Here is a 26,350-nt window from a genome sequence, read left to right as displayed (position 1 = left end):
TGCAGGCAGATTCTTTACTCTCTGAGCCACCAGGGAAGCCAGGGTCTCAGCAAATGGCCAGGAATTACTTCTCTGACTTTGTGTCTCCCCAGCACCATGTGCAGATTGATGAACACTCCTGGGTTCTATCTGCCAGGAAAGACAATCCCACCCCAACCACACGGCACACACCTACCAAGACTCTGCATCCATGGGCTCTGAGCTGCGCCCTTTCTGCCAGGGACATCTTCACCTTCACCGCCCCCCAGACACGAGACATTGCTTTTCAAACTGAACCCTGTCCCCAGTTCCCACACTGCGGCTCAGGAGCTGACTGTGCTGCTGAGGAAGTGCTGAGTCCTGGTCCCCTGGGAAGGGGCCAGGTCAGAGACAAGGCAGAAGAGCCCAAATTCCTGGCCATTAAAGCCTTAGTAGTAGTGTTAGCCACTCAATAGTGTTCCACTCTTTGTGACCCATGGACTGTAGCCCACCAGGCTCCTCTGTCCATGGAATTCTCCAGGTAAGAATACTGGAGTGGGTTGCCATTTCCTTCTCCAGGATTAAGGCCTTACATAAGGCCTTGCCCCAGGAATCCCTATTGCTGTGCACAGCTGGTGAGTGGGAACAGTTCCAAGCCCACCTGGCACCCTGCAGACACCATAACCTGACCACAGGGCTCCCCTGCTCAACCCAGATGTGCCCAATATCCCTAAAGTGGTATTCAGGTGGGCTTAACCCTCTCGGCATAATCTCACAAAGCCCCTTCTGCCTCGCTGCCTCAGACTGAGGCTTCTGAGCCCTCTTTCTATGGCCTCATCTCCCCCTCCTCTGGAGGCAGGTGGGGGGGTTGTGAACACACTGAGACTGGCATTTGCTAATCCCTCCCTGAGCTGGGGTCCTGTGTTGGGGGACAGTCCAGGCCCTCTTTCCTGTGCGAGTGATGGGCAGATCAGAGAACTGCAGGCTCCTCCTCGCAGGAGCGTGGAGGGGAGGGACCAGGTGCTTAAAAAAAAAAACCAAACTTCAATTTTTCCACAGTCCAAGTGATTTTATCCCACTTCTCCTTAGCCAGCAATCAGAGTACAAATGTCTAGTAGTTCTCAGTGAGAGCCAGTTAATTAGCTACACAATTAATCTGCTTCCTCAATAAGGAGGAAGGTGAAAGCATTAACTGCAGTTTCACAGAGCTTGATCAGAACTGGGAAGATCCCCTGAAGAAGGGAATGGCAACCCACTCCAATATTCTTGCCTGAAGAATCCCAGACAGAGGAGCCTGAGGGGTTCCAGTCCAAGGGGTCACAAAGAGTCAGACACGACTGAGTGACTTTAGACCAGACCAGAGAAGGAATCACAAAAGGTCTGCCTTGTCCAATTTTCTGCAAATACACGCTCCTTTCTCACCCAGAAGTGGGTAGCTGCCCTCACAGTCCGCTGCAAACTTACTTGCCTTAGATTGAGGGCTGTGGCCATTAAAAGGGCTCTAACATCAAGGCTGGAATTCCGGAAATCAGGGAGGAGAAATCTAACCATGCAAGAGCTCCTTCCAAATAAGAGGGTCTTCTTCTCCAGAAAAGACAAGGAAATTTACAACTCTGTACCAAACAGCTTGAAAACCTAGTCATGAGAGTAACACACTTTATTATATTGAATGAAAGGAAATCAGTAAAGGACAAGAACACCACACAGGCTAATAGCCAATGAGATTAGTCACTGCCAACTTGCATTAAATCAACGGTGCCCCAGGAAGGGTTCATCAATTTGTATTTAAATAAAAGGTAAAAAAAGCAACCCAACACACTGAAAGAAAAACAAAAGAGTAAATAATCTTTCAGCTGACAAAATATGCCAAATAGATTTAACTCCAACTATAGGCTGAATTCCAACTTCAGGATTTTATTTAAGGAAAAAGCTTAAAGGCTGACTCTATAAGGTAGAAAACACATTTCCTCATACCTTTTACAGTGCTAGACTAATTAAAATAATAGATGTTCATCTATCGGTTGTTTCATACATAGGATTTTTATATAATTACGATGATAACTGTGATTCTGTATTCTGAGTTTTAAACTTAGCATTATATCATAAACATCTTCTGTCGGTAAAAAGTCTTCAATTGTTTGTTCTCTATGTCTGTGTCTCTATTTGTTTTGCAAATAAGATCATCTAAACCATTTTTTCTAGATTCTACAGATTGATACTAAGTATAAAATAGATATATAATGAGAACTTAATGTTTATAGCTCAGGGAACCCAGTGCTCTGTGGTGACCTAAATGGGAAGGAAATCCAAAAAGGAAGGGCTATATGTATACATATGGGCTTCCCTGGTGGCTCAAATGGTAGTCTGCCTGCAATGCAGGAGACCCAGGTTCAATCCCAGGGTCAGGAAGATCCCCTGGAGAAGGGAACGGCTACCCACTCCAGTATTCTTGCCTGGAGAACTCCACGGACAGCCCATGAGGCCTCAAAGAGCCAGACACAACTGAGTGCCTTGCACTTTTAACATAGATAAATGCATCTGGTTCATCTTGCTGTCTACTAGAAACTAACACAATATTGTAAAGCAACTATGCTCCAACAAAAAGTAATTTTTAAAAAAAGCTTTCAAATACTCTCACTGGTGGGCACACTGCCCTGCAAGTATTGATCAGGACCCCCATCCAAGGGATTTTCTTTGGTGCCTCACTTCTCGCTGCCTCTGAAACTGTCTCCAGTCTTTTCTTGATCTATCCCCACCCCTCACCACAGGTTTCTGTGGTTCCACAGGTCGGGTTATTCTGTCTCCTTTGTTAAAGATGTCAGGGGACTTTCTTTCCTGTCCCACCCCGACCTGCTAGAGGTCCTAGAGGTGTGACCTCTCCACTCCTCTCTTTACATTCTCTTCTAAGGCGACCTTGGCCCTTCTTAAGTATAAGAAGTATACTTGGCTCTTCTCCAGGAATAACCTACACCAATGACTATTCATACCTTTCTTCTACCCCAGAACTGTATGCCTGACTGCTGGCTCAACCTTCCCCTTGGAAGCCTTGGGCGGTTCTAAGCCCACATGTCCACAGATGAACTCAGGATCTCCCCCAGGCCTGGCCCCCTTCCAGTCTCAGCCAGCCTGCAGAGTGGCACCGTCATCTCTCCTGTTCTCAAGCCAGAAACCCAGGAGTCATCCTTGACAACTCATCCCTCCTGCCTCCCTGCTCTCCACCCTCCCCCACCCATCAGTGGCCAAACCCATCACTGTTTCCTCCTAAGGTCTCTTTCGAATCTGCCCACTCTCCTCCCTTCCAACCACCAGGGCAGCACACAAGGACAGGCACTGCTGAAAGGCCACCTCCCAGGCCATCAGCTCTGGCCTGTTCTACAAGAACACCTATCACCTCATCGCCTTCCCTTTTTGGTCTTTCCAGGCTCTTTTCCAACCAGAAGCTAGCGTGATCTTATTAAGATGCAAATCTAATCACGCTGTTCCTTTGCATAATTGTTCTTAGGGCTTGGACTGGCCTATGTCTTCCTGAGTCATCACCATTCTGTTCTCCTGGTTCCCCTGAGTGGCCGGGCTCTTTCCTACCTCTTCTGCAGCATCCTCCAGCCACTGTGGCCTGCCTATAGCTACTCAAAGGTGCCACGATCCTTCCCTACCTGGTCTTTGAGCATGCTTAGTCCTCTATCTGCAGTGTTCTTCCTCCCCTGACTTCTGTAACTCTTATACCACTTTTGTATCTATGAGAGGTTCTGAAAGTGTGGTCTCTTACCAGCATTTGTAAAATGCAGAAAACTGTTAGAAAGGCAAATTCTTCTGCATTGCACACCTGCAATATCAGAAACTCAGAGGTCCAGAAATCTTTTTAAATAAGCCGTCCAGATGATTCTGGGACTTCCCAAGTGGCGCTAGTGGTAAAGAACCCGCCTGCCAACACAGGACATGCAAGAGACACGGGTTCGATCCCTGGGTCAGGAAGAGCCTCTCGAGTAGGAAGTAGCAACCCACTCCAGTATTCTTGCCTGGAAAATCCCATGGACAGAGAAGCCTGGTGGGCAATCCATGGTGTTGCAAAGATCAGACACTACTGTACACACACACACACACACACACACACACACACACACACACACACACCCAAATGATTCTAATGCATGAGAAAGTTGGAAGCCATTGGTCAAGAAAGGCCTTCATCACTCAAGGTTTCTTCTGAGATTTTTGTTTCATTTGACTTTTTGGTATTTAGTATAAACATAAAAATACATACTTTTTCTCCAAAATTTTCACTGATTTTATCCTATATTGGTTTCATACACATTGAAGTTTGCCTCTGTTTTTAAAACACTTATATTGAGATATATTTCATATACCAAAAAATCTACCCACTTAAATTGTACAGTATAGCTTTTAGTATAATCACAAAGCATATCTTTTAGTATATTTACAAAACTGTGTTCATAGCTGATTTTAACTATTTACATTTTCCTGTTTTCTTGATGAGCCTAGCTAAAGGTCTGCCAATATTGTTGATCTTTACAAAAAACCACCTTTTGGCTTCACTAAGTTTTGTTTTGCTTTTCTTTTGTTTGTTTATTTCTGCCCTAGGTTCAGTTCAGTCGCTCAGTCGTGTCCGACGCTTTGCGACCCCATGAATCGCAGCACGCCAGGCTTCCCTGTCCATCACCAGCTCCCAGAGTTCACCCAAACTCATGTCCATCTAGTCGGTGATGCCATCCAGCCATCTCATCCTCTGTTGTCCCCTTCTCCTCCTGCCCCTAATCCCTCCCAGCATCAGTCTTTTCCAATGAGTCAACACTTCGCATGAGGTGGCCAAAGTACTGGAGTTTCAGCTTTAGCATCATTCCTTCCAAAGAAATCCCAGGGTTGGTCTCCTTCAGAATGGACTGGTTGGATCTCCTTGCAGTCCAAGGGACCCTCAAGAGTCTTCTGCAACACCACAATTCAAAAGCATCAATTCTTCTGTGCTCAGCTTTCTTCACAGTCCAACTTTCACATCCATACATGACCGCAGGAAAAACCATAGCCTTGACTAGATGGACCTTTGTTGACAAAGTAATGTCTCTGATTTTGAATATGCTATCTAGGTTGGTCATAACTTTCCTTCCAAGGAGTAAGCGTCTTTTAATTTCATGGCTGCAATCACCATCTGCAGTGATTTTGGAGCCCCAAAAAATAAAGTCTGACACTGTTTCCACTGTTTCCCCATCTATTTCCCATGAAGTGATGGGACCGGATGCCATGATCTTCGTTTTCTGAATGTTGAGCTTTAAACCAACTTTCCACTCTCCTCTTTCACTTTCATCAAGAGGCTTTTTAGTTCCTCTTCACTTTCTGCCATAAAGGTGCTCTCATCTGCATATCTGAGATTATTGATATTTTTCCTGGCAATCTTGATTCCAGCTTGTGCTTCTTCCAGCCCAGCGTTTCTCATGATGTACTCTGCATAGAATTGGGTGACAATATACAGCCTTGACGTACTCCTTTTCCTATTTGGAACAAGTCTGTTGTTCCATGTCCAGTTCTAACTGTTCTTCCTGACCTGTATATAGGTTTCTCAAGAGGCAGGTCAGGTGGTCTGGTATTCCTATCTCTTTCAGAATTTTCCACAGTTTATTGTGATCCACACAGTCAAAGGCTTTGGCATAGTCAATAAAGCAGAGATAGATGTTTTTCTGGAACTCTCTTGCTTTTTCAATGATCCAGTGGATGTTGGCAATTTGATCTCTGGTTCCTCTGCCTTTTCTAGAAGCAGCTTGAATATCTGGAAGTTCACGGTTCACGTACTGCTGAAGCCTGGCTTGGAGAATTTTGAGCATTTCTTTACTAGCGTGTGAGACGAGTGCAATTGTGTGGTAGTTTGAGCCTTCTTTGGCATTGCCTTTCTTTGGGATTGGAATGAAAACTGACCTTTTCTGCCCTAGTGTTTATTATTTTCTTCCTCTAGTTCACTTTGGGTTTAGCTGTTCCTTTTTCTAGTTCCTTAAGATGGAAGGTCAGGTTATTAACTTGAGATGTATCTTCTTTTTAATGTAGGCATTTACAGCTATAAATTTTCCTCTAAGCACAACACTAGCAGCATCCCGTAAGTTCTGGTATGTTGTATATTCATTTTCATTCATTACAGAGTCTTTCCTCAGAGAAGGCACCCCACTCCAGTAGTCTTGCCTGGAAAATGCCATGGACAGAGGAGCCCCATATGCTGCGGTCCATGGGGTCGCTAAGAGTCGGACACGACTGAGCAACTTCCCTTTCACTTTTCACTTTCATGCATTGGAGAAGGAAATGGCAACCCACTCCAGTGTTCTTGCCTGGAGAATCCCAGGGACAGCAGAACCTGGTGGGCTGCCATCTATGGGGTTGCACAGAGTCGGACATGACTGAGCGACTTAGCAGCAGCAGCAGCAGAGTCTTTCCTAACTGCCCTGTGACTTTCTCTTTGACCCACTGTTTGTTTAGGATGTTGGGTAATGTCGACTTTTATGAATTTTATTTATGAATTTTCCAAATTTTCTTCTGCTATTGATTTCTAACTTCATTCCATTGGTCAGAGAATATACTTTGTATAACTTCAATCCTTTGAAATGTATTGAGACTTGTTTTATGACCTAACATATGGTCTATTACTGGAGAGTGTTCCATGGGCACTTGAGAAGGTGTTTTTGGTGGAGAATTCTAAGAGGTCTGTTAGGTGTACCTGTTTCACAGTGTTGCTCAAATCTCATTTTCTTGCTGGTCTTTGGCTGAGTTGTTCTATCCATTATTGTAAGTGGGTTACGTAAGTCTCCAATTACTACTGAATCATCTCCCGTCAATTCAGTCAGGTTTTGTTTCACAGAATTTTGAGGCTCTATTGTTAGGTCCATGCATGCTTACAGGCTCGTTACATCTTTCTATTAAGATGCAATTATAAATAATTATAATAATTAAAATTTATCACTATAAAACATCCCTTTGGTCCCTAGTAATAATTTTTTGTATTAAAGTCTATGTTTTTGACCAATACAGTATATTAACACATATATATGGAATTTAGAATGATGGTAACAATGACCCTATATGTGAGACAGCAAAAGAGACACAGATGTAAAAACAGTCTTTTGGACTCTGTGGGAGAAGGCAAGGGTGGGATGATTTGAGAGAACTGAAACATGTACATTATCATATGTGAAACAGATCACCAGTCTAGGTTCAATGCATGAGATGACTGTGCTCAGGGCTGGTGCACTGGGATGACCCTGAGGGATGGGATGGGGAGGGAGGTGGGAGGGGGGTTCAGGATGGGGAACACATGTACACCCATGGCTGATTCATGTCAGTCAATGTATGGCAAGAACCACTACAATATTGTAAAGTAATTAAATTAATAAATTAATTTTTTAAAATAAATAAAGTCTATGTTTTGATATTAGTACCGTCGCTCCAGCTCTCTTTTGGTCACTGCTTCCATGGTATATCTGTCTCAATTCCTCTAGTCTTTGAATCTAAAATGTGTCTATTGTAGACAGCATATAATTGGATTTAGGAGAAAAATACATTCTGCCTCCTTTGATTAGGGTAGTATTTAATCTACTTACATAATATACTTACCAATAAGGTAAGATTTATGCCTGGCATTTTTGCTTTTTTGGAATGTCTTAGGTCTTTGCTGTTTTATTCCTATTGCTGTCTTCTTTTGTGCTAAACAGGTATTTTCTAGTATACCTTTTAAATTCTCTTCTTTGTGATACTGTGATTTATAATAAGAAATATATATTCAGTCTTCATCCTAGTTCCTAGCATTGAGCTCCTAAAACACCTGGAATGTTCTAAGTGATGAGAGCAATAACAACAAAAGCAGTCTTTCGTTATGTTTAGGTGACTTTTGGAAAGCCCTTAGGTAGCTAAAGAAGGGGGCTCATTGCCAGGGAAACCCACCAGGTGATTTGAGGGTTGGGAATTTTCAGAACCATGCCTGGACCTCCAGAGAGGGGAGAAGGGCTGGAGATTAAAGTCAGTCGCCAATGGCCAATGATGTAATCAAGCATGCCAAGGTAATAAACCTCTATATTAAACCCCCAAAATAACTGGGTTTGGAGAGCTTCCAGACTGGTGTTTAAATGGAGATCTGGGGAGAGTGGTGTGCCTACAGAAGGCATGGAAGCCTTGCCTTCCCACATATCTTGCCCTCTGTATCTCTTCCATCTGGCTGTTTCTGAGTTATATCCTTTTATAATAAACCAGTAATCTAGTAAGTAAAATGTTGCTCTGAATTCTGTGAGCTGCTCTAGCACATTAATCAAACCCAAGGAACCTCCAGTTTATACCTGTGTTTCCAGCTGTTCAGAAGCGCAGGCGACAAAGTGGACTTGTGACTGGCATCTGAAGATGGGGGGTAGAGCACTTAACCTGTGGGATCTGATGCTACCTCCAGGCAGACAATGTCAGAATTTAAGCTGAAATGGAGGACACCCAGCTGGTACTGGAAAATTGTTTGGTGTGATGGTTAAAAATCCACACATTGAAACTGGAAGCAAAAAAATTTTTACTGTAATTTTAAAAATTTATTCTTAGTGGCCATTTTAGAGATTACAGTTAGCATCTTAAAACAATTCACTTTGGAAACATACTCAGTTTCAACAGTGGGTAATCAAGACTTGCTCCAATATACCTTGGTTCCCCGCCCCCCCCCGCCCCGCTTCTTTTGTGCTATGACTGTCATACAAATCACATCTTTATACATTCTAAGCCCATTAACACAATTTTTATAAATATTGCTTTACACAGTTGTCTTATAAAGCAGACAGGAGAGTTACAAACAAAAATACACTTCTATCGTCTTTTATAAAACTTACATAGGTACTGCCACCAATGCTCTTTATTTCTTTGCATGGTTTCAAGTTAGTGGCTAACATACTTTCATTAAGGCCTGAGGACTCCTCCTTGTAGGCAGGTCTGCTGGTGATGAATTCTTACTTCTTGCTTATCTGGAAATGTCTTAATTTCTTCTTTAATTTTGAAGGAAAATTTAGCTAGATATAGAATTTTTGGTAGGCAGTCTTCTCTTCCAGCTCTTTAGAGACATCATCCCACTGTCTTCTGGCCTCTATGCTTTCTGATGAGAAGTAAACTGTTCATTTTCATTGAGGTTCAGTAGTTTCTCTTAAAAGATGATTTTTAGCTCATGGTGAAGCTTTGGTTAAACTGTCAAGAGTTCTACAACTCCTGGGCTTCCCAGGTGGTACAGTGGTAAAGAATCCACCTGCCAATGCAGGAAACATAGGTTTGATCCCTGGGTCAGAAAGAGTCCCTGGAGGAAATGGCAGCCCACTCCAGTACTCTTGCCTGGAAAATCCCATGGACAGAGGAGGCTGGCGGGCTCCAGCCCATGGGGCCGCAGAGTTGGGCATGACTGGGTGAGCAAGCGCGCGTGCTGCAGCTCACTGGTTTTAGTGGGTTTGCCCATCTTTTCACTGTTTTAGACGGAGAGTAAGTTCACTGAGGTTCTTACTCTGTTATTTTGGAAGTTGATCTGTTTCATGTTGTCTTAATTATTTTAGACAACATAATTTAATATCTTGTAAAGGGACTTTCCTTGAATAATGATTTTTCTAGAATTCTGTTAACTATTTTTACCTGGCTGGTTTTTCAGCAGAATGTGGGAATCACTGGCTCAAACTCCAACAAGAACTTCCACTGGACATCTAGAATGCTATTTTCTAAGCAGCTCACCTTCTAAGAACATTCAACCTTTCCATCTCTTCTACTTGAATACTGCTCAGCAAACACTGAACTTTTTTTTCACATGGATTCTACTGTATTTTCTTCCCCAAGGCATTTAAATTTTTCTGCTGTGTCTGTGAACCAGGATTAATATGCCACGCTATTTTTAAAAAATATAAAGCAAACACTTCCTGGATGGCAAGGGGAGAAAAACTGCTCATTTATATACTTAAAGCTAATGGCATCAGGAGGGTTCATTTGGGAGGTGAAAAGTTCGTTGTGTATTTTTCCTTTGAAGCAACAGAATATTTTTGTTCAAATTAAATTGTGAACAGAACCTCAATGCATGAAAAGTAAAGCAGAGGTGCCTGGTTGAAAAGGAGGCTGAAGGACAGTCCAAAGTCAAACAGGCACTGCTGCCTGCCCTGCTCCTCACAGCAGCCCCTGAAGTGTTTCCAATAGCTGTCTGCTCAGTTAACTGTCACAAACAGCAGCCCATCTGTGTGCCCCACAGCATGAGCTCTTACCATATAGCACTGCCCTACTTTATGGTGATTTTCCATCTCTGTTCAATGACCACCAACACATCCGAGCTTCACTGAGATCTTGCCTCGCTGGCCTGGATCACTCCCGTCCCTTGTTTGTCTCAGGAGTTAACAGATCATGGGATGTGAAGCTGTGGTGGGCTGAAGAAGAACATCACATTTCACCGTATGGCACAACAGAGAGACATGTTTTGATTCTATCACTCAGATATAAATACAGTGCCCAGTTTTCAACTAAATGAGTAGGTAGATGATATCATTATGAACTTCAGAAGAGAATATGGGGGGGTTGGGTCTGATGGGGCTTAGAGACACAGGACTAGAAGCATCTTTAAAATAAGCTCTCAAAAGAAAATGTGTGGTCCAAGTCTTTACAAAAGATATTTATTAGATTTTTAGGATAAAGGAATTTTTAAATAATGAATACTTGTAAAAAAAATTACTGATGTTTTCAACTAGAAAAAAAAATTGAGCTTTAAAAAACACATGGCAGAAAGTAGCTAGGGCACAAGAGTGAAAGAAGATGGAAACCTACTAGAAGTGTAGCGATGAGAGTTTACATGCTGACTTTTCAAAGCAAAAGCAAACTGTACTCACTGTTTCACAGTGTGTGAGGCTAATTATTCAGTGACATCCTATGACAATTCCTCTTACAGAAGATTTTACTCTACTCCAGCTCACACGCTACCTTCTATGGCAATTTGTATGGGAACAATGAAATATAGTACAGTTTTAGATCTGATTCAATTTCTTAAAGGTTGGAACTAAGCAAAAATTTAAAGAAATCTATGTGGTATTTAAAATAATTGAGAATGATGACAATTTAAGTTACTTTCAGGAAGTGTTCTCTTCAGACGTAAGAAAGGGATGGAGGTCTTACGGTGAGCAGACACGTGGACCTCAAGGTAGTACAATCGACAGAAGACTAATAGCCCACAGTGAGGGAAGAGAAACAGAAATTCACACTGTGCAACACTCCCATGGATGGCATTCCAGCGAGTCTTCCTAGCTGTAATTCAAAACTAATCATGCTTATGGACGTCCCCCTCAAGATGATTTTCTTTCAGAAGTAAATTCAGAAAAGGGACTGAGCTCTGGAAAGAGATGGTAAGGCCAAGTCCCAGGCACTCCAGTGTGGCTGCTCTCTCCTGAGCCCTGGGACATGACTTGTGGCCCCATGTTCTTCCTCACGCCCTTCTCTATGTGAAATATTATTTGTGTAACCTGTCCTTGGAAAAAAAATCACAGTGGAGTCTGAAAACCTTCTGCAGCCGTCGGTTTGTGTCCTTCGGTATCCTAAATTCAGACAATCTCAACATCCAGAAATATCCTTTGATTTGTTCTTTCTCTGATATCTGGTATCCTTGGGATCAAAGCCTCTTTCGTTGGCACCAAATAAGGCCCAATGAGGCGTTTTGGCCATATAATCCTTTGCGCTGAAAGTTTTTGATCCGCCACTATCTTCATACTCCTGAATGAGCTCCTGGAAGCGGCTGTAATCGATCCACGTCCACCATTCTCCACCAATCTTAAACTAGCAAGAGAAAAAGGAGTCAGGTCAGAACTGAAAATAGCTGTAAAGGCTGTCAAATAAGTGTCGGAACATCAAAAATAAGCCTGATCTTTTCTCCTTATCATGTTAAAGAAAATTCTTTTCACGCTCCAGACACGGTTCCATATCAAAGCAGAATGTTCTACAAACCGTCAAAGGGGAGTTTCTTTTTCCTTAGGACCACTGCCGTGCTGGGCCTGGAAGACCCAATTGCTGAATAAAGAATACATCCCAGAACTGAAAGTCAAGTTTATCTTGAGCAGTATCACTGAAAGAAGATTAATGAAGTTTTTCGGCATTATCATGTGTAATTCAAATTCCTCTTGTTGCCACTTTTCCCCTCGTATGAATTTTCATGGTTGTTACTAAATTTTGCCTGAGTTGTTAGGGAATCTTTCATGGATGACTCTAATTCCGAAACACTACCTTAATGAATCCAACTAGCCTTTTTCGCCTAATATGGATACCATAGTTTGGTAACGGAAAGCCTAGTTAAGAATTTCAATTCAATAAAGAGAAATAATCCAATCTGTACTCTTTCTAAGAAACTACTTCTCAAAAGTCACTGTAGAATAATGACCACGAATAAAGAAAACAGTGGGTTGAGGAGGCTCTGAAGGAAGTACAAATTGAATTGCAAAGGCTTTTAATTCAAAGCAACCACCTGGCATTTCATCATGTAAATGTATAATACATCGATGCCTGATTTATAAACAGACAAATCCTTGTTTTGCCACCTTCTTTTTAAAAAACTTGATTATGAGTCAAGGTAAGTAACAATTTCATGTTCTAGCTGAGAAAAATATTGAAAATATATAAGTTCCTGGATTTAGAATAATAAAATCTGCTGAATTTAAATAACATCTAATATTTTACCCAACCGTTGAGAGCTTTCTAAAGGAAAAAAAACCAGCCAAACAAATGGAAAACTTTACCTATGAATCATGAGAAATGCTCTTCTAGGAAGGCCATTTGTTAAAAAACTGCCCTAAGAGCTCTATGAATTCTGCAGCTCAGGATGTAAGATCCACATCTCCTCATCACTTTCCCTCCTAAGGCTGGCCATTCTTGAATGTTCTCTACTGCTAGGCAAGTAATGACTGCTCTCTCTGGGTGCTGAACCTCAAAACGAGTCAAGGTGCCCCTCCCTTCCCTGGCCTCTTACACCCCAAACATGGTCAGGCCTCACTGATTCTTCCTTTGCTGCATTTCCACAGCCGCATCCTGGCACTGCCCTAAGGCAGGTCCTCGCTTCTAGGACTTGGCAACAGTCTGCCAGCTGATTGATTGTCTGAGTCCACTTTTAGCTGTTGCCAGCTTCTGCAGACTGCCTGAGATGCCTATGTTTATAGCAGAATGGAGCCCTGCTACCTAGAACATACGGTCTAAATATCTAATCTCCAACTGGAGGCTGTTCAATGAGCTACCTAACCCCTCACGTGACCCCCATGCTGTTTTGTCTGTCTAATTAATGCTGACTTAAGACTCAAGTTGGCTTCCCTGGTGGCTCAGCAGTAATGAAATCTGCCTGCAATTAAGGAGATGTGGGTTCAATCCCTGGATTGGGAAGATCCCCTGGAGAAGGAAATGGCAACCCACTCCAGTATTCTTGCCTGGGAAATCTCATGGACAGAGGAGCCTGGTGGGCTACAGTCCGTGGAGTCTCAAAAGAGTTAGCCACGACTGAGTGACTAAACAAACAAGTCTCTTCATAAATGTCCTTTGCTCTGGGAAGTCCTCCCGAATCCCTTTGGAAGACCATGACAGTCCCCTGCCACAGAACCTCACTGTAACCTGAACTCGTCCAACAAGAGAACATTATACTGGCCTTTGTAGTCACTTACCCCATCCATCCCCACCCTCCCAAGACTGCTGGTTTCATGAATATACCTAACTTATTCTCCTCTCCCCTGTATCTTTCCCTTTTGGGGTTCAGATCTCTAGGCCAGAACTCAACTCTCAGAGTCCACAATCCTGGCCCTCCTTTTCCTTCAAATTCTAACAATAATCACCTGCCATGGATATTTTAAGAGCATCTGAAAGATCATCTTAGATTAGAGCAACAGATTTAAAAATCTTCTTTTGCCACAACCTACAGGAAGAAACAGATTTTATATCTTGATCTAGTATACACAGTCACACACACGTACTCTGGAAATATAACTTTCATAAAACTAGAGGCAATGTATTTCATTTAAAAAACTGCCAGCTGCAACCTACTGCACTGATTTCCTAACTCCTATTACAGTTTGAAGATCTGGTCTCTCCTAACTATAAAACTTTACCGGGTCTTAAAAGGGAAGAAATTAGTTGCAAGGATATGATAATTATAACCTAACATCTGACAACTGACAACTCTTCTTAGATTGCCAACGTCTAAGAAAACAAACTAGCAGATCAAGTAAATGTAACAAAGGGTTGGTATATTAGTTTGCCTGGCTGTGTAACAAAATAACACAGCCTGGGTGTCCTAAATCATAAAAGTTTATTTCCTCGTAGCTCTGGATGCTAGAAATCTAAGGTGAAAGTTCCAGCAGATAGCCCCTTTCTCACCAAGGTTCCACATGCCATCTTCTCTACTAAGGTTCCATGGCAGGGGATTAGGGTGGGGGTGCTCTGGTGTCTCTATTAATAAGGACACCAACCCATCTGATCAGGGACTCACCCTATGACCTCATTTAACTGCTTCCTTAGAGACTGCTTCCTTAGAGATGCCATCTCAAATAAGGCCATACTTAGTCCTTCAACACAGGAATTTTCAAGGGACATAAACCTTCAGTCTAAAACCGCAGGTCACTCTTAAATTAACACTGAGCCATAAGAGTCCTAAGACAAAACTTTCTGACACATGCCCCCTTCTCAAAACAATCTGAGAATAATCACATTGAATAATAACTCAGAAAAAAGTCAAAGTGTTCCATGCAAAAGGCAGAAGCTAAAAGGACAAATTTTAGTATGACTGGCACACAAATAAAGCTGAAAGACAGAGCTGCCTAAATAGGGGAATGAAACCTCAAATCACAAAGTTTAAGGTTCAGTATGCAAGGACATGAGGTCACCCAGCTGCAAGAGTTCTTCAAATCCAGCAGTAAGGGAAGAGGCAAATCCATGCAGAATCACAAACAACCGCCCCCCCCCCCCCGCCCCCCCCAATTCACATACAGAGAACAAAGTACAATCATACAAACATAAGAGTCACACATACCACTTGCATTTTCACACTTCAGAAGGGCTTTTATGTGATTTCAGTATCAATTATTTTCTGGTTGGCTCCTCCAAACATACAGTAATACTCAGGAACCAAACAACTAGAAAAGCACTGCTTAAGGGATGGAACGGAGAAGGCAATGGCACCCCACTCCAGCACTCTTGCCTGGAAAGTCCCATGGACGGAGGAGCCTGGTGGGCTGCACTCCAAGGGGTCACTAACAGTCGGACACAACTGAGCAACTTCACTTTCACTTTTCACTTTCATGCATTGGAGAAGGAAATGGCAACCCACTCTAGTGTTCTTGCCTGGAGAATCCCAGGGACAGGGGAGCCGCATGGGCTGCTGTCTCTGGGGTTGCACAGAGTCGGACATGACTGAAGTGACTCAGCAGCAGCAGCAGCAAGGGATGGAAGAGGGGCTCTATCAGACCTCAGATCTCAGAAGTACTGATACATGTTAACTGGAAGGAGCAGAGGGAGTCCAGGGTCATTAGAGGGAGAAGTGATTTTGCAATACACACCAAAGGGTGCCACGTCAATGCTTTCTGAATTTCCCAGAGTTATGAGTTCTGTTTTCACCTGTTGTAGTTACAAATGCATTGTCTGTTCTCTGGGTAAGAGGAAGCCAAGATCCCAAAGACAGACTTCAAAGTGACCTGACTTGCCTGCCACAGTGAGATGCTGGGCCATCTTCCTCTGAGTTTACTGGTGATAAGCAGCACTTCCATGGCACAGCTGCCTGGGGAACCATTTTGAGAGGTAAAACCACGATGCAACTGATTTCTAGACCTATCCAAGGGCAATTAAAACATTTTTATCTGGAAACTCAGTTTCTGGAGTTTTCATCTTAATCCCCCATTCTTCTGGAGTAGCACTAAGTCCTCTAGGTAGTGTCACCAAATTGCCAATTTTCTCTGACATTCTTCTGAAAGTAATTACCTGGAACACTCAGGGCCTCTGATAAGAATGAGTTCCACATGTAACACAGAGGAGGAAATATTCAGTCAGTAGGTTTTGTAAGGAAAACACTGCACAAACCCTAATGGAGACATACAGTTCCCTTCTCATTCCAAGAGGGGAAGGTGTGGGAGGTGACAGCTCTTCATCCCCTCCCTTTACAGACTGTGAGCTTATAATACATCCAAGAGGGAGGCCTCTGTGATTGGTGCTTAATTACCTACAGGGCCTCAAATTCGGCAAAAACTTTTTCAGTTATGATGATCTTGGAGGAGATGGTGTCTGATGAGTGGGGGATGGGAATCGACACCCTGTTTCCCAGGGACACTTCCGCTTCCCCACCCTCTTTCTGACTGCTCTGTGGCATTTGAGAGACAGCATAATATAGTGGTCCAAAGAAGGCTTTGTGGGACTTCTCAGATGGTTCAATGGTTAAGAGTCCACCTTCGAGTGCAGGGGATGGGATTCAATCCCTGATCGTGGAACTAAGATCTCACATGCCATGGGTCAACTTAAGCCTGCACGATACAATTCTGAGCCCATGCGCCACAACTGGAGAGCCTGTGTGCCACAATGAAGATCACTCATGATGCAACCAGGACCTGATCCAGCCAAAAATAAATAATTTTTTAAAAAAGTAGGCTCTGTATTTTGAAAGATATGGAATTGAATTCTCACTGCGCCCTATTTGTGCTTGGACAAGATTTGTACTTTCTCAGCCTGAGATTCTTCCTTTGGAATAGGAGGGAAAATAGCATGACTCATAAGATTTTTGTAAGAAGTCAATGAATTAATGCATGCATAGTCTAATCCAAGTGACCTTAATAAATGTTACTGGTTGTTGAGTTTATCAGCAGAGACTAAGGAATGACACCAGACAGCTCACTGATGGTGAAAGACGCTACAAGATAATGGAAAGATTATGCTGGAAGACAACAAAATGACACTTTTAAAGTGCTGAAAGGAAATACTTCATGCAAGGGCAAAATGAAATAAAGATGTGTCAGAGGGGAAAGAAGACTAAGTTTACCACTTAGGTCATCAAGAAGGAAACTGCACCGAGGAGTAAAAACTAGGCTGCAAATAGGATTTACATGCATTCATCAATATATGCATTAACTGCAGGGAAGAGTACTAGTAACTCCTTGTATTATGCTGAAGGGGTGCAGCAATGTCAATTAATTTCAGAATTAAACTACGTATAAACTTTTAAAACATACGAGTACAGGATTCAGGGAAGACGGTGATGTAGGAAGCATTAAGAGTACTTCTCTCAACCCAGACAAAAATTATACTGGCAGAATCTTGTCTGACGTAACTATTTAGGAACCCTGAAGTCTACTGAAAGTTTGTAACTTTGAGGGGAAAGTTTGGACTGTAAATTGCAGCTAATTTCAGTCAATTTCAGTTTAGACAGCTCCCCCCGCCCCCCCAGCAGGCAGCTGTGAACACGTCACTGGAGCAACCTGCGGGAGACAGAATGGACATTGAGGACTGTGTCCTTCAAACACTGGATATCTGTCTTCTGACCATTAACTGCTGCTTCTGATCAGAGGTGTACATGGATTAAGCTCTCCAATCAAAAAATAAGAGATTGGAGAAATGGATTTTAAAAAACCCATAATCCAACTATATGCTGTTTACAAGAGCTTTACTTTATATCCAATGACACAAATAGGTTGGAAGGCAAAGGATGAAAAATGCTATTCCATGCAAATAGTAACCAAAAGGAAGCAGGGGTAGCTGTACTAATATCACACAAAATAGATCAAATCACAAACATTACAGGAGACAAAGACATTATGTATCAGTAAAAGGTTCAATATAGCAAGACAATATAACAGTTATAAACATTTATGTACCTAATCACAGATCATCAAAATATATGAAGCAGATATTGACAGAATTGAAGGGAGGAATAGACAGTTCTACAGTAATAGTTGGGGACTTCAATATCTCATACTGAATAGTGTACAGAACAACCAAACAAAAGACAACTACAGAAACAAAGGACTTGGACTTCCCTGGTAATGTAGCAATTAAGAATCCACCTGCCAATGCAGGGGACATAGGTTCAACCCCTAGTCTAGGAAGATTCCACAAGTTGCTGCAAGGCAACTAAGTCTGTGCACAACTACTGAGCCCACGTCCTAGAGCCCATGCTACCCAAGAAAAGCCTGTGCATTGCAACCAGAGAGAGCCCACAGGCCACAGCAAAGACCCAGCACAGCTAAAAATAAATAAAATTAATTTTTTAAAAAAGAATTTGCAGAGGAAGGTAAACTTCCAAATTCATTCTATGAGGCCACCATCACCCTAATACCAAAACCTGACAAAGATACTACAAAAAAAGAAAACTACAGGCCAATATCACTGATGAACATAGATGCAAAAATCCTCAATAAAATTCTAGCAATCAGAATCCAACAACACATTAAAAAGATCATACACCATGACCAAGTGGGCTTTATCCCAGGGATGCAAAGATTCTTCAATATCCACAAATCAATCAATGTAATTCACCACATTAACAAATTGAAAAATAAAAGCCATATGATTATCTCAATAGATGCAGAGAAGGCTTTTGACAAAATTCAACATCCATTTATGATAAAAACTCTCCAGAAAGCAGGAATAGAAGGAACATACCTCAACATAATAAAAGCTATATATGACAAACCCACAGCAAACATTATCCTCAATGGTGAAAAATTGAAAGCATTTCCCCTAAAGTCAGGAACAAGACAAGGGTGCCCACTTTCACTGCTACTATTCAACATAGTTCTGGAAGTTTTGGCCATAGCAATCAGAGCAGAAAAAGAAATAAAAGGAATCCAAATTGGAAAAGAAGAAGTAAAACTCTCATTGTTTGCAGATGACATGATCCTCTACACAGAAAACCCTAAAGACTCCACCAGAAAATTACTAGAGCTAATCAATGAATATAGTAAAGTTGCAGGATATAAAATCAACACACAGAAATCCCTTGCATTCCTATACACTAATAATGAGAAAGTAGAAAAAGAAATTAAGGAAACAATTCCATTCACCATTGCAACGAAAAGAATAAAATACTTAGGAATATATCTACCTAAAGAAACTAAAGACTTATATATAGAAAACTATAAAACACTGATGAAAGAAATCAAAGAGGACACTAATAGATGGAGGAATATACCATGTTCATGGATCGGAAGAATCAATATAGTGAAAATGAGTATACTACCCAAAGCAATCTACAAATTCAATGCAATCCCTATAAAGCTACCAGCCATATTTTTCACAGAACTAGAACAAATAAATTCAAGATTTGTATGGAAATACAAAAACCTCGAATTGCCAAAGCAATCTTGAGAAAAAAGAATGGAACTGGAGGAATCAACTTGCCTGACTTCAGGCTCTACTACAAAGCCACAGTCATCAAAACAGTATGGTACTGGCACAAAGACAGAAATATAGATCAATGGAACAAAACAGAAAGCCCAGAGATAAATCCACACACCTATGGACACCTTATCTTTGACAAAGGAGGCAAGAATATACAATGGAGTAAAGACAATCTCTTTAACAAGTGGTGCTGGGAAAACTGGTTAACCACTTGTAAAAGAATGAAACTAGAACACTTTCTAACACCACACACGAAAATAAACTCAAAATGGATTAAAGATCTAAACATAAGACCAGAAACTATAAAACTCCTAGAGGAGAACATAGGCAAAACACTCTCAGACGTAAATCACGGCAGGATCCTCCATGATCCACCTCCCAGAATTCTGGAACTAAATGCAAAAATAAACAAATGGGATCTAATTAAAATTAAAAGCTTCTGTACAACAAAGGAAAATATAAGCAAGGTGAAAAGACAGCCTTCTGAATGGGAGAAAATAATAGCAAATGAAACAACTGACAAACAACTAATCTCAAAAATATACAAGCAACTTATGCAACTCTATTCCAAAAAAATAAACAACCCAATCAAAAAAATGGGCCAAAGAACTAAATAGACATTTCTCCAAAGAAGACATACAGATGGCTAACAAACACATGAAAAGATGCTCAACATCACTCATTATTAGAGAAATGCAAATCAAAACCACAATGAGGTACCACTTCACACCAGTCAGAATGTCTGTGATCCAAAAATCTGCAAGCAATAAATGCTGGAGAGGGTGTGGAGAAAAGGGAATCCTCTTGCACTGTTGGTGGGAATGCAAACTAGTACAACCACTATGGAAAAGAGTGTGGAGATTCCTTAAAAAAATTGCAAATAGAACTGCCTTACGACCCAGCAATCCCACTGCTGGGCATACACACCGAGGAAACCAGAATTGAAAGAGACACATGTACCCCAGTATTCATCGCAGCACTGTTTATAATAGCCAGGACATGGAAACAACCTAGATGTCCATCAGCAGATGAATGGATAAGAAAGCTGTGGTACATACACACAATGGAGTATTACTCAGCCGTTAAAAAGAATACATTTAATCAGTTCGGATGAGATGGATGAAACTGGAGCCGATTATACAGAGTGAAGTAAGCCAGAAAGAAAAACACCAATACAGTATACTAACACATATATATGGAATTTAGAAAGATGGCAATGATGACCCTGTATGCAAGACAGCAAAAAAGACACAGATGTGTATAGCGGACTTCTGGACTCAGAGGGAGAGGGAGAGGGTGGGATGATTTGGGAAAATGGCATTGAAACATGTATACTATCATGTAAGAATAAAATCACCAGTCTATGTCCAATGCAGGATACAGCATGCTTGGGGCTGGTGCACAGGGATGACCCAGAGGGATGTTGTGGGGAGGGAGGTGGGAGGGGGGTTCATGTTTGGGATCGCATGTACACCCGTGGTGGATTCATGTCAATGTATGGCAAAACCAATACAGTATTGTAAAGTAAAATAAAGTAAAAATAAAAATTAAAAAAAAAAATTTTTTTTTAAGAAAAAGAAAAAAGAATTTGATCAACACAATAAATCAATTAGATCAACAGGCATACATATATAAAAGTATTAGACAGAACAATTAGGCAAGAAAAAGGAAAAAATGTATCCAAGCAAGAGATGAAGAAGTAAAATTATCTCTTCAGAGATGATGTAATTTCATACATAGGCAAGACTTCTCTTGAGAATTTGGCACTTGAGATTGAATCAAGTTGTGTTGGACGCTTGAGCTAAATGGGGGCTACAGTAGCCATAACAAGTGGTTTTGAAAATGAAGATGCAAAAGAAGAGAGAGGAAGGGAGGAAGGGAATAATGCCCTTTGTTATCTTCTAGAAATTTCACAGTGTCATATTTTATGTTTAGGTCTAAGGTACGTTTGAAAGTTGCAAGATCATCTCAAAAAAACACAGAAAAAAGCATCTGATAAAATTCAACATTCATTCATGAAAAAAACTCTTAGCAAATTAGGAAGAGAAGAAGTATATTTCAACATAATAAAGGCCATACAAGACAAGCCTATAATCAATGACAAAAGGCAGAAAGCTCTTCTGCTAAGATCAGGAACAAAACAAAGATGCTTATTCTCACCACTCTACTCAGTACAGTACCAGAAGTCCTAGGCAGAGCAATCAGGCAAGAAAAAAATTAAAGGTATCAAAATTGGAGAGGAGGAAGTAAACTTGTCTCTATTTGCTGATCACGTGAACCATAAAAGAAACATTGATAAGCTGGACTTTATTAAAATAAGAAACATTTGTTCTGAGAAAGGTATAGTTAAGAGAATGAAGAGTCAAGTCATGTAGACTGGGAGAAAATATTTGTAAAACATATCTGATAAATGACTTATATTCAAAATACATTTTAAAAACTCTTAAAATTCAACAATCACAAAATAACTAGCCAAATTTAAAAATGGGCAAAAGATCTGACCACCTACCCAAAGATATACCGACGACAAACAAGCATAAGAAAAAACGTTCAATCACATTTCCATGACAATATGTGCTTTTCAAAATCTATAGGGCTTTATAGCATAAATACTGAGTGGTTTAAGTTTAAAAAATCATTTAGGAGGTCAGGGGAAACCAGGAAGAGGTACAGACTGTGACAAGAGAATCTAACAAATTACAAATTAGTGAAACAATTTCAGTGAAGGGAAGGGAGTAGAAAGGGTACTGACTTAAGTAATTTTGAAAATAAATGGAGCCTGTAAGACTAAAGGCAAAAGAAACTACATATAAACGCTGTATGCTAGGGTTAAAAATTCTGTTACTGCCATACTCGTAAACTGAAATTGAACAATTAAATAGCTGACTGATAATAGGAGCTGGGATTAGATTCTCACTCTTGGAGGTGTGAATTTACAAATAAGCAAGGATGGGGAGGGAAGTGGGAGGGGGGTTCATGTTTGGGAACGCATGTAAGAATTAAAGATTTTAAAATTTTAAAAATAAAAAACTAAAAATTAAAAAAAAATTAAAAAAAAAAAAAAAACAAATAAGCAAGGAGAGGACGCCAGAATGAGTTATATGGTAGTAAGAGTTTGAGACAACAGTACATTCAGCTTAATACAGATACAAAAGGTACATATAGAAATAGTTTCCTACATGTGTATATACAAAAGTTAGTGTATACATATATATACATATATATTTCTTTGCTCTGTCATCTAAGAGGGTCTAAAATAAACAATATCCCAAACAATGAGCACATCTTCACCTTCTGATTTCTAACACCATTCTCCAAGAATAGAAGCCACAGCTCCTGAGAAAAATGGCTGACTTTGGGACTGAGGCAAGAAATATACAAGATGAGCCTGGAAGTTTCCTGAAGTACCAGAAAGGAAAGTGATCAGAATGAACAAAAACTGCCCCTCACACCCTGCACACACCGCCTCCCCCCCAACACACACACATATTAATGGGGATAAAAGAAACACTGGAACCAACTAAAAGAACTCCTAGTGGCCAAAGCTAGAACAATGTGGGCAAAAGTAATAAGGCTGAATTGGATAACAACCCAAAGTTATAAAATAAGTACCCATGAGTCTACAGTGATATGAAAACGATTAAATAAATTAATAAATAGGAAGAAGAGACAAACCTATGTAGAAGAATTCCAAATAATTTGCACATATATTTAACTTTCACTCCTTTGATACGGGCTGAATATAGGCTTCCTTCCAAAGGAGAGAGGGGAAAGAATAGTTTACCTACAGAAAAGGAGAGGGAAGAATAATTTTACAGGGGAGAAACCTCACAAACACTACCACAGCTTGTGGATCAAGGTCAAAATAAAGGGAGCTTGACATGATGTGATGAAAATGGCACTTTACTTCTGTGATCTTCTAAAAACCTACAATGCATGTCTTATGAGAAAAAAACTGGACACACTTCAGTAGTGGTGTATCCTGCAAAATACTCATGAGTACTCCTTAAAGTTGCCAAGGTCATCAAATTAAAGAACGTCTGAGAAACTGCCATAACCAAGGGGTACATGAAGGAACATGAAAACTAAATGTAATGTGTTACCCTGGATGGGATCCTAGGACAGAAGGACATTAAGTAAAACCTAAGAAAATCTAAACTATGGACTTCAGTTAATAATAATGTATCAGTATTAGTTCACTGATTGTAATACAGGTGTTAATAACAGGCAAATTCAGGGTATATAATAGCTCTCTGTGCTATCTTCTCAACTTTTCTGTAAATCTCAAACTACTAAAATAAAAAGTCTAGTTTTTAAACAATTAAGAGTTAGTTTTAAAGCAATGCTATGTAGATTCTGCAAGCCGAGCATACAACCCACCACTTGGTTTGCACAGGCAGAGATCCACTCTAATGGGGTATTGCGAATATGTTGAAAGAACTTCAGTTTCTGAACTAAAATGATCAAAGTGTGTTGGACTCATCATGGTCTTACTAGTTTACAGACTGACAGGATCATGGTGACATTTAGGTTGTGAGGCTGGAAACCCAGAAACAGAAGGCTGACTGTGCCTCCTTATTCCAGCTGAGCCCTCCTGACCCTTCCAAAGCACACAGCCAGGTTGGCCCTCCTCTTGCCAATGATCTCCTGCGTGGAATTGTAGTCCTCTCTGTGTCTCTCCAGCTCAACCCTGGAACTAGCATATGCTGACATATTGATCTTAATTTGAGTCTTCTTCATCTTTCCTTTGTTCAAAGTCAGAGACATTCAGTCAACTTTATGAAGTACCCACCTATTCTTCCACCTACTTTAAGAATCTACTTCTTATCAATATCAATGTTTAGCCTAAACATTGCTTCTGAACGATAAAACTGTTCTATAAAGATATTTAAAACAATCATCCATTTAAAAAATTCCACTGCTGCTGCTACGTCGCTTCAGTCATGTCCGACTCTGTGTGATCCCACAGATGGCAGCCCAACAGGCTCCCCCGTCCCTGGGATTCTCCAGGCAAGAACACTGGAGTGGGTTGCCATTTCCTTCTCCAATGCATTAAAGTGAAAAGTGAAAGTGAAGTTGCTCAGTCGTGTCTGACTCTTAGCGACCCCATGGACTGCAGCCCACCAAGCTCCTCCATCTATGGGATTTTCCAGGCAAGAGTACTGCAGTGGGGTGCCATTGCCTTCTCCGAAAAATTCCACTAGTAGAATTTAAAAAAAAAATGCTTTGCATGTAGTGGAGCATATGGCAGTGACAAGATCACTGCACTGCAAATGACCACAGAGTATTCTGGGAGTGGACAGGGTACAAATTATAATAGACCCTCTAGAGGCTATTTCATGTTGTGAAAATCTTACAAATTTAATACAGGACTTTGAAAGGTCATCTATATACAGTCAACCAGTGCTTGGGATCACTCTAGATTTTTCCTTCTTCATTTTTTTTTTAAAGATTCACCTTACATTTTGAGCTTTCCTGGCTCACAGAGAATTTCAAATTTTTGAAATTGGTAAAGAAATGCTGCACTTTCTGGCAATGTTCTTATTTTCACTAGCCAACTTTACTAGAATCAGGAAAGTACAGTAGAGTAGGCAGGAGAGACTTTCAAAAATACAAATGGGCATCAATTTTCTGCTGCAGGAAAAAAAGTAATGGTAAATGGAAAACAACTGGATTTGACAACTAGCAGGTTACTGAAGACCTATAAAATAGCAAACTCGGCAGAATAAATACTCACTGAATGACTGAGTGAGTAAATAAATGATAAAGAAGGGAAATAGGTTACCAAAATTAGCAAGGAAGATGGGACAGTGTCTCTGATTTCAGAAGGCAAGATGATGAATAAGGAGAGAAAATGAAGGTAAAGAGTTTGCTAATTTACTAAACAAACACTAAGAACCTAAAATGTACCAGGTACTCTAGGAAGTGCTGGGAATGACAGTCCTTGCGTTCAAGAACCTTGGCTTCTTAGAGAAAACAGCCTTATAGATGTGCACACAGCTCTGAAAGAAGCGGTCCCCAAGGAGGTTTGTTTTATAGTTTTAAAGAACAGAAGTTCACCAGGTGAGGTGAGATAAGGAGAGGAGGTCTAGCAGTAGAGAAGCCTTAGCTGGGCAAACATGTAAGAGGAAGAAAATAATACGGCAGGGCCTTGTCAAGGCCCCAGGAGTAGGCACGAAATGAAGCTGAAAGGACTTGATTGTAAAGGCCATTAAAATCAAATAAATGTTTAGGCTTTTCTCTTGCACACTCTGTAAGATGTCACGCGTTTCAAAACTACAGCAGAGAAATAATAAACTGGGAGTTGGCACCATAAACAATGAGGATGTTGAATAGTCAGTGCCCACTCTAAATTATTTGTAGACTAAATGATCTGTTTTGTGGATTTTGTTTTTGTCTTTTTTTCCATTTCTTTCCTTTGTTTGTCTTTTGGTTATAACTCGGCTTTTAGTACCCTTAAAAAGGCATTCATCTGTAAATTGCTAGCCTAGTTATTAAATGGGATTTGATGGGATCTGATTAGGATTAGAAAAAGATCTTTTCATACAAGTTTCAGAAAAAAAATCTTCCAGTAACACGACAGACACAGCTGTGCAATCACACTGGGTGACACTTTAAAGGTAAGAAAAGAAAATGAGTTTACATGGAAATAATCTAATAACAAATAGTGCCAGGTGTACTGGTATTACTATTCACTGGGGAGTTAAACAAAAAGTATAAATGTCAAAACTGTGTAGTCATAAGACTTCTGGTTCCAGATGAGAACTGTATTTCTGCAGCTAAAACCCCTCGATATTATATATAAAACAAATATAAGAAGACTCTGAAAGGTAGAGACAAGAAGGCAGATTGGCTAGGGTTATAAAATTAATCCTATTTCTACAGAATTCAATGAACATGTGCTACTGAAATTAAAAACATAATACCATTTATAATTGCTAAAACAGAAAAATACTTAGGTATAAATCTAGGGCTTCCCTGATAGCTCATTTGGCAAAGAATCTACCTGCAATGCAGGAGACCCCAG

The 26,350-nt window shown here is 40.7% G+C and overlaps 1 protein-coding gene across 3 annotated transcripts in view; it reads right to left on the bottom strand.

Annotated features, from left to right (window-relative positions):
- Positions 1 to 8,491: 8,491 nt before the first annotated feature.
- The window catches only part of LOC101111335 (S-adenosyl-L-methionine-dependent tRNA 4-demethylwyosine synthase TYW1), a 142,780-nt gene continuing 124,921 nt past the window's right edge, over positions 8,492 to 26,350 (bottom strand). For all 3 annotated transcript variants that reach the window (XM_004020949.6, XM_060405875.1, XM_060405876.1), the window contains exon 16: positions 8,492 to 11,751. In XM_004020949.6, the coding sequence (XP_004020998.2) occupies positions 11,530 to 11,751 (222 nt within the window). In that variant the 3' untranslated portion in view covers positions 8,492 to 11,529. The remainder of the gene's footprint in view (positions 11,752 to 26,350) is intronic.

The sequence above is a fragment of the Ovis aries genome, chromosome 24 (assembly GCF_016772045.2).
Source record: "Ovis aries strain OAR_USU_Benz2616 breed Rambouillet chromosome 24, ARS-UI_Ramb_v3.0, whole genome shotgun sequence".
Lineage (NCBI taxonomy): Eukaryota > Metazoa > Chordata > Mammalia > Artiodactyla > Bovidae > Ovis > Ovis aries.
The sequence above is the reverse complement of the archived record's forward strand: the minus strand, read 5'-3'. Positions and strand labels throughout refer to the sequence as shown.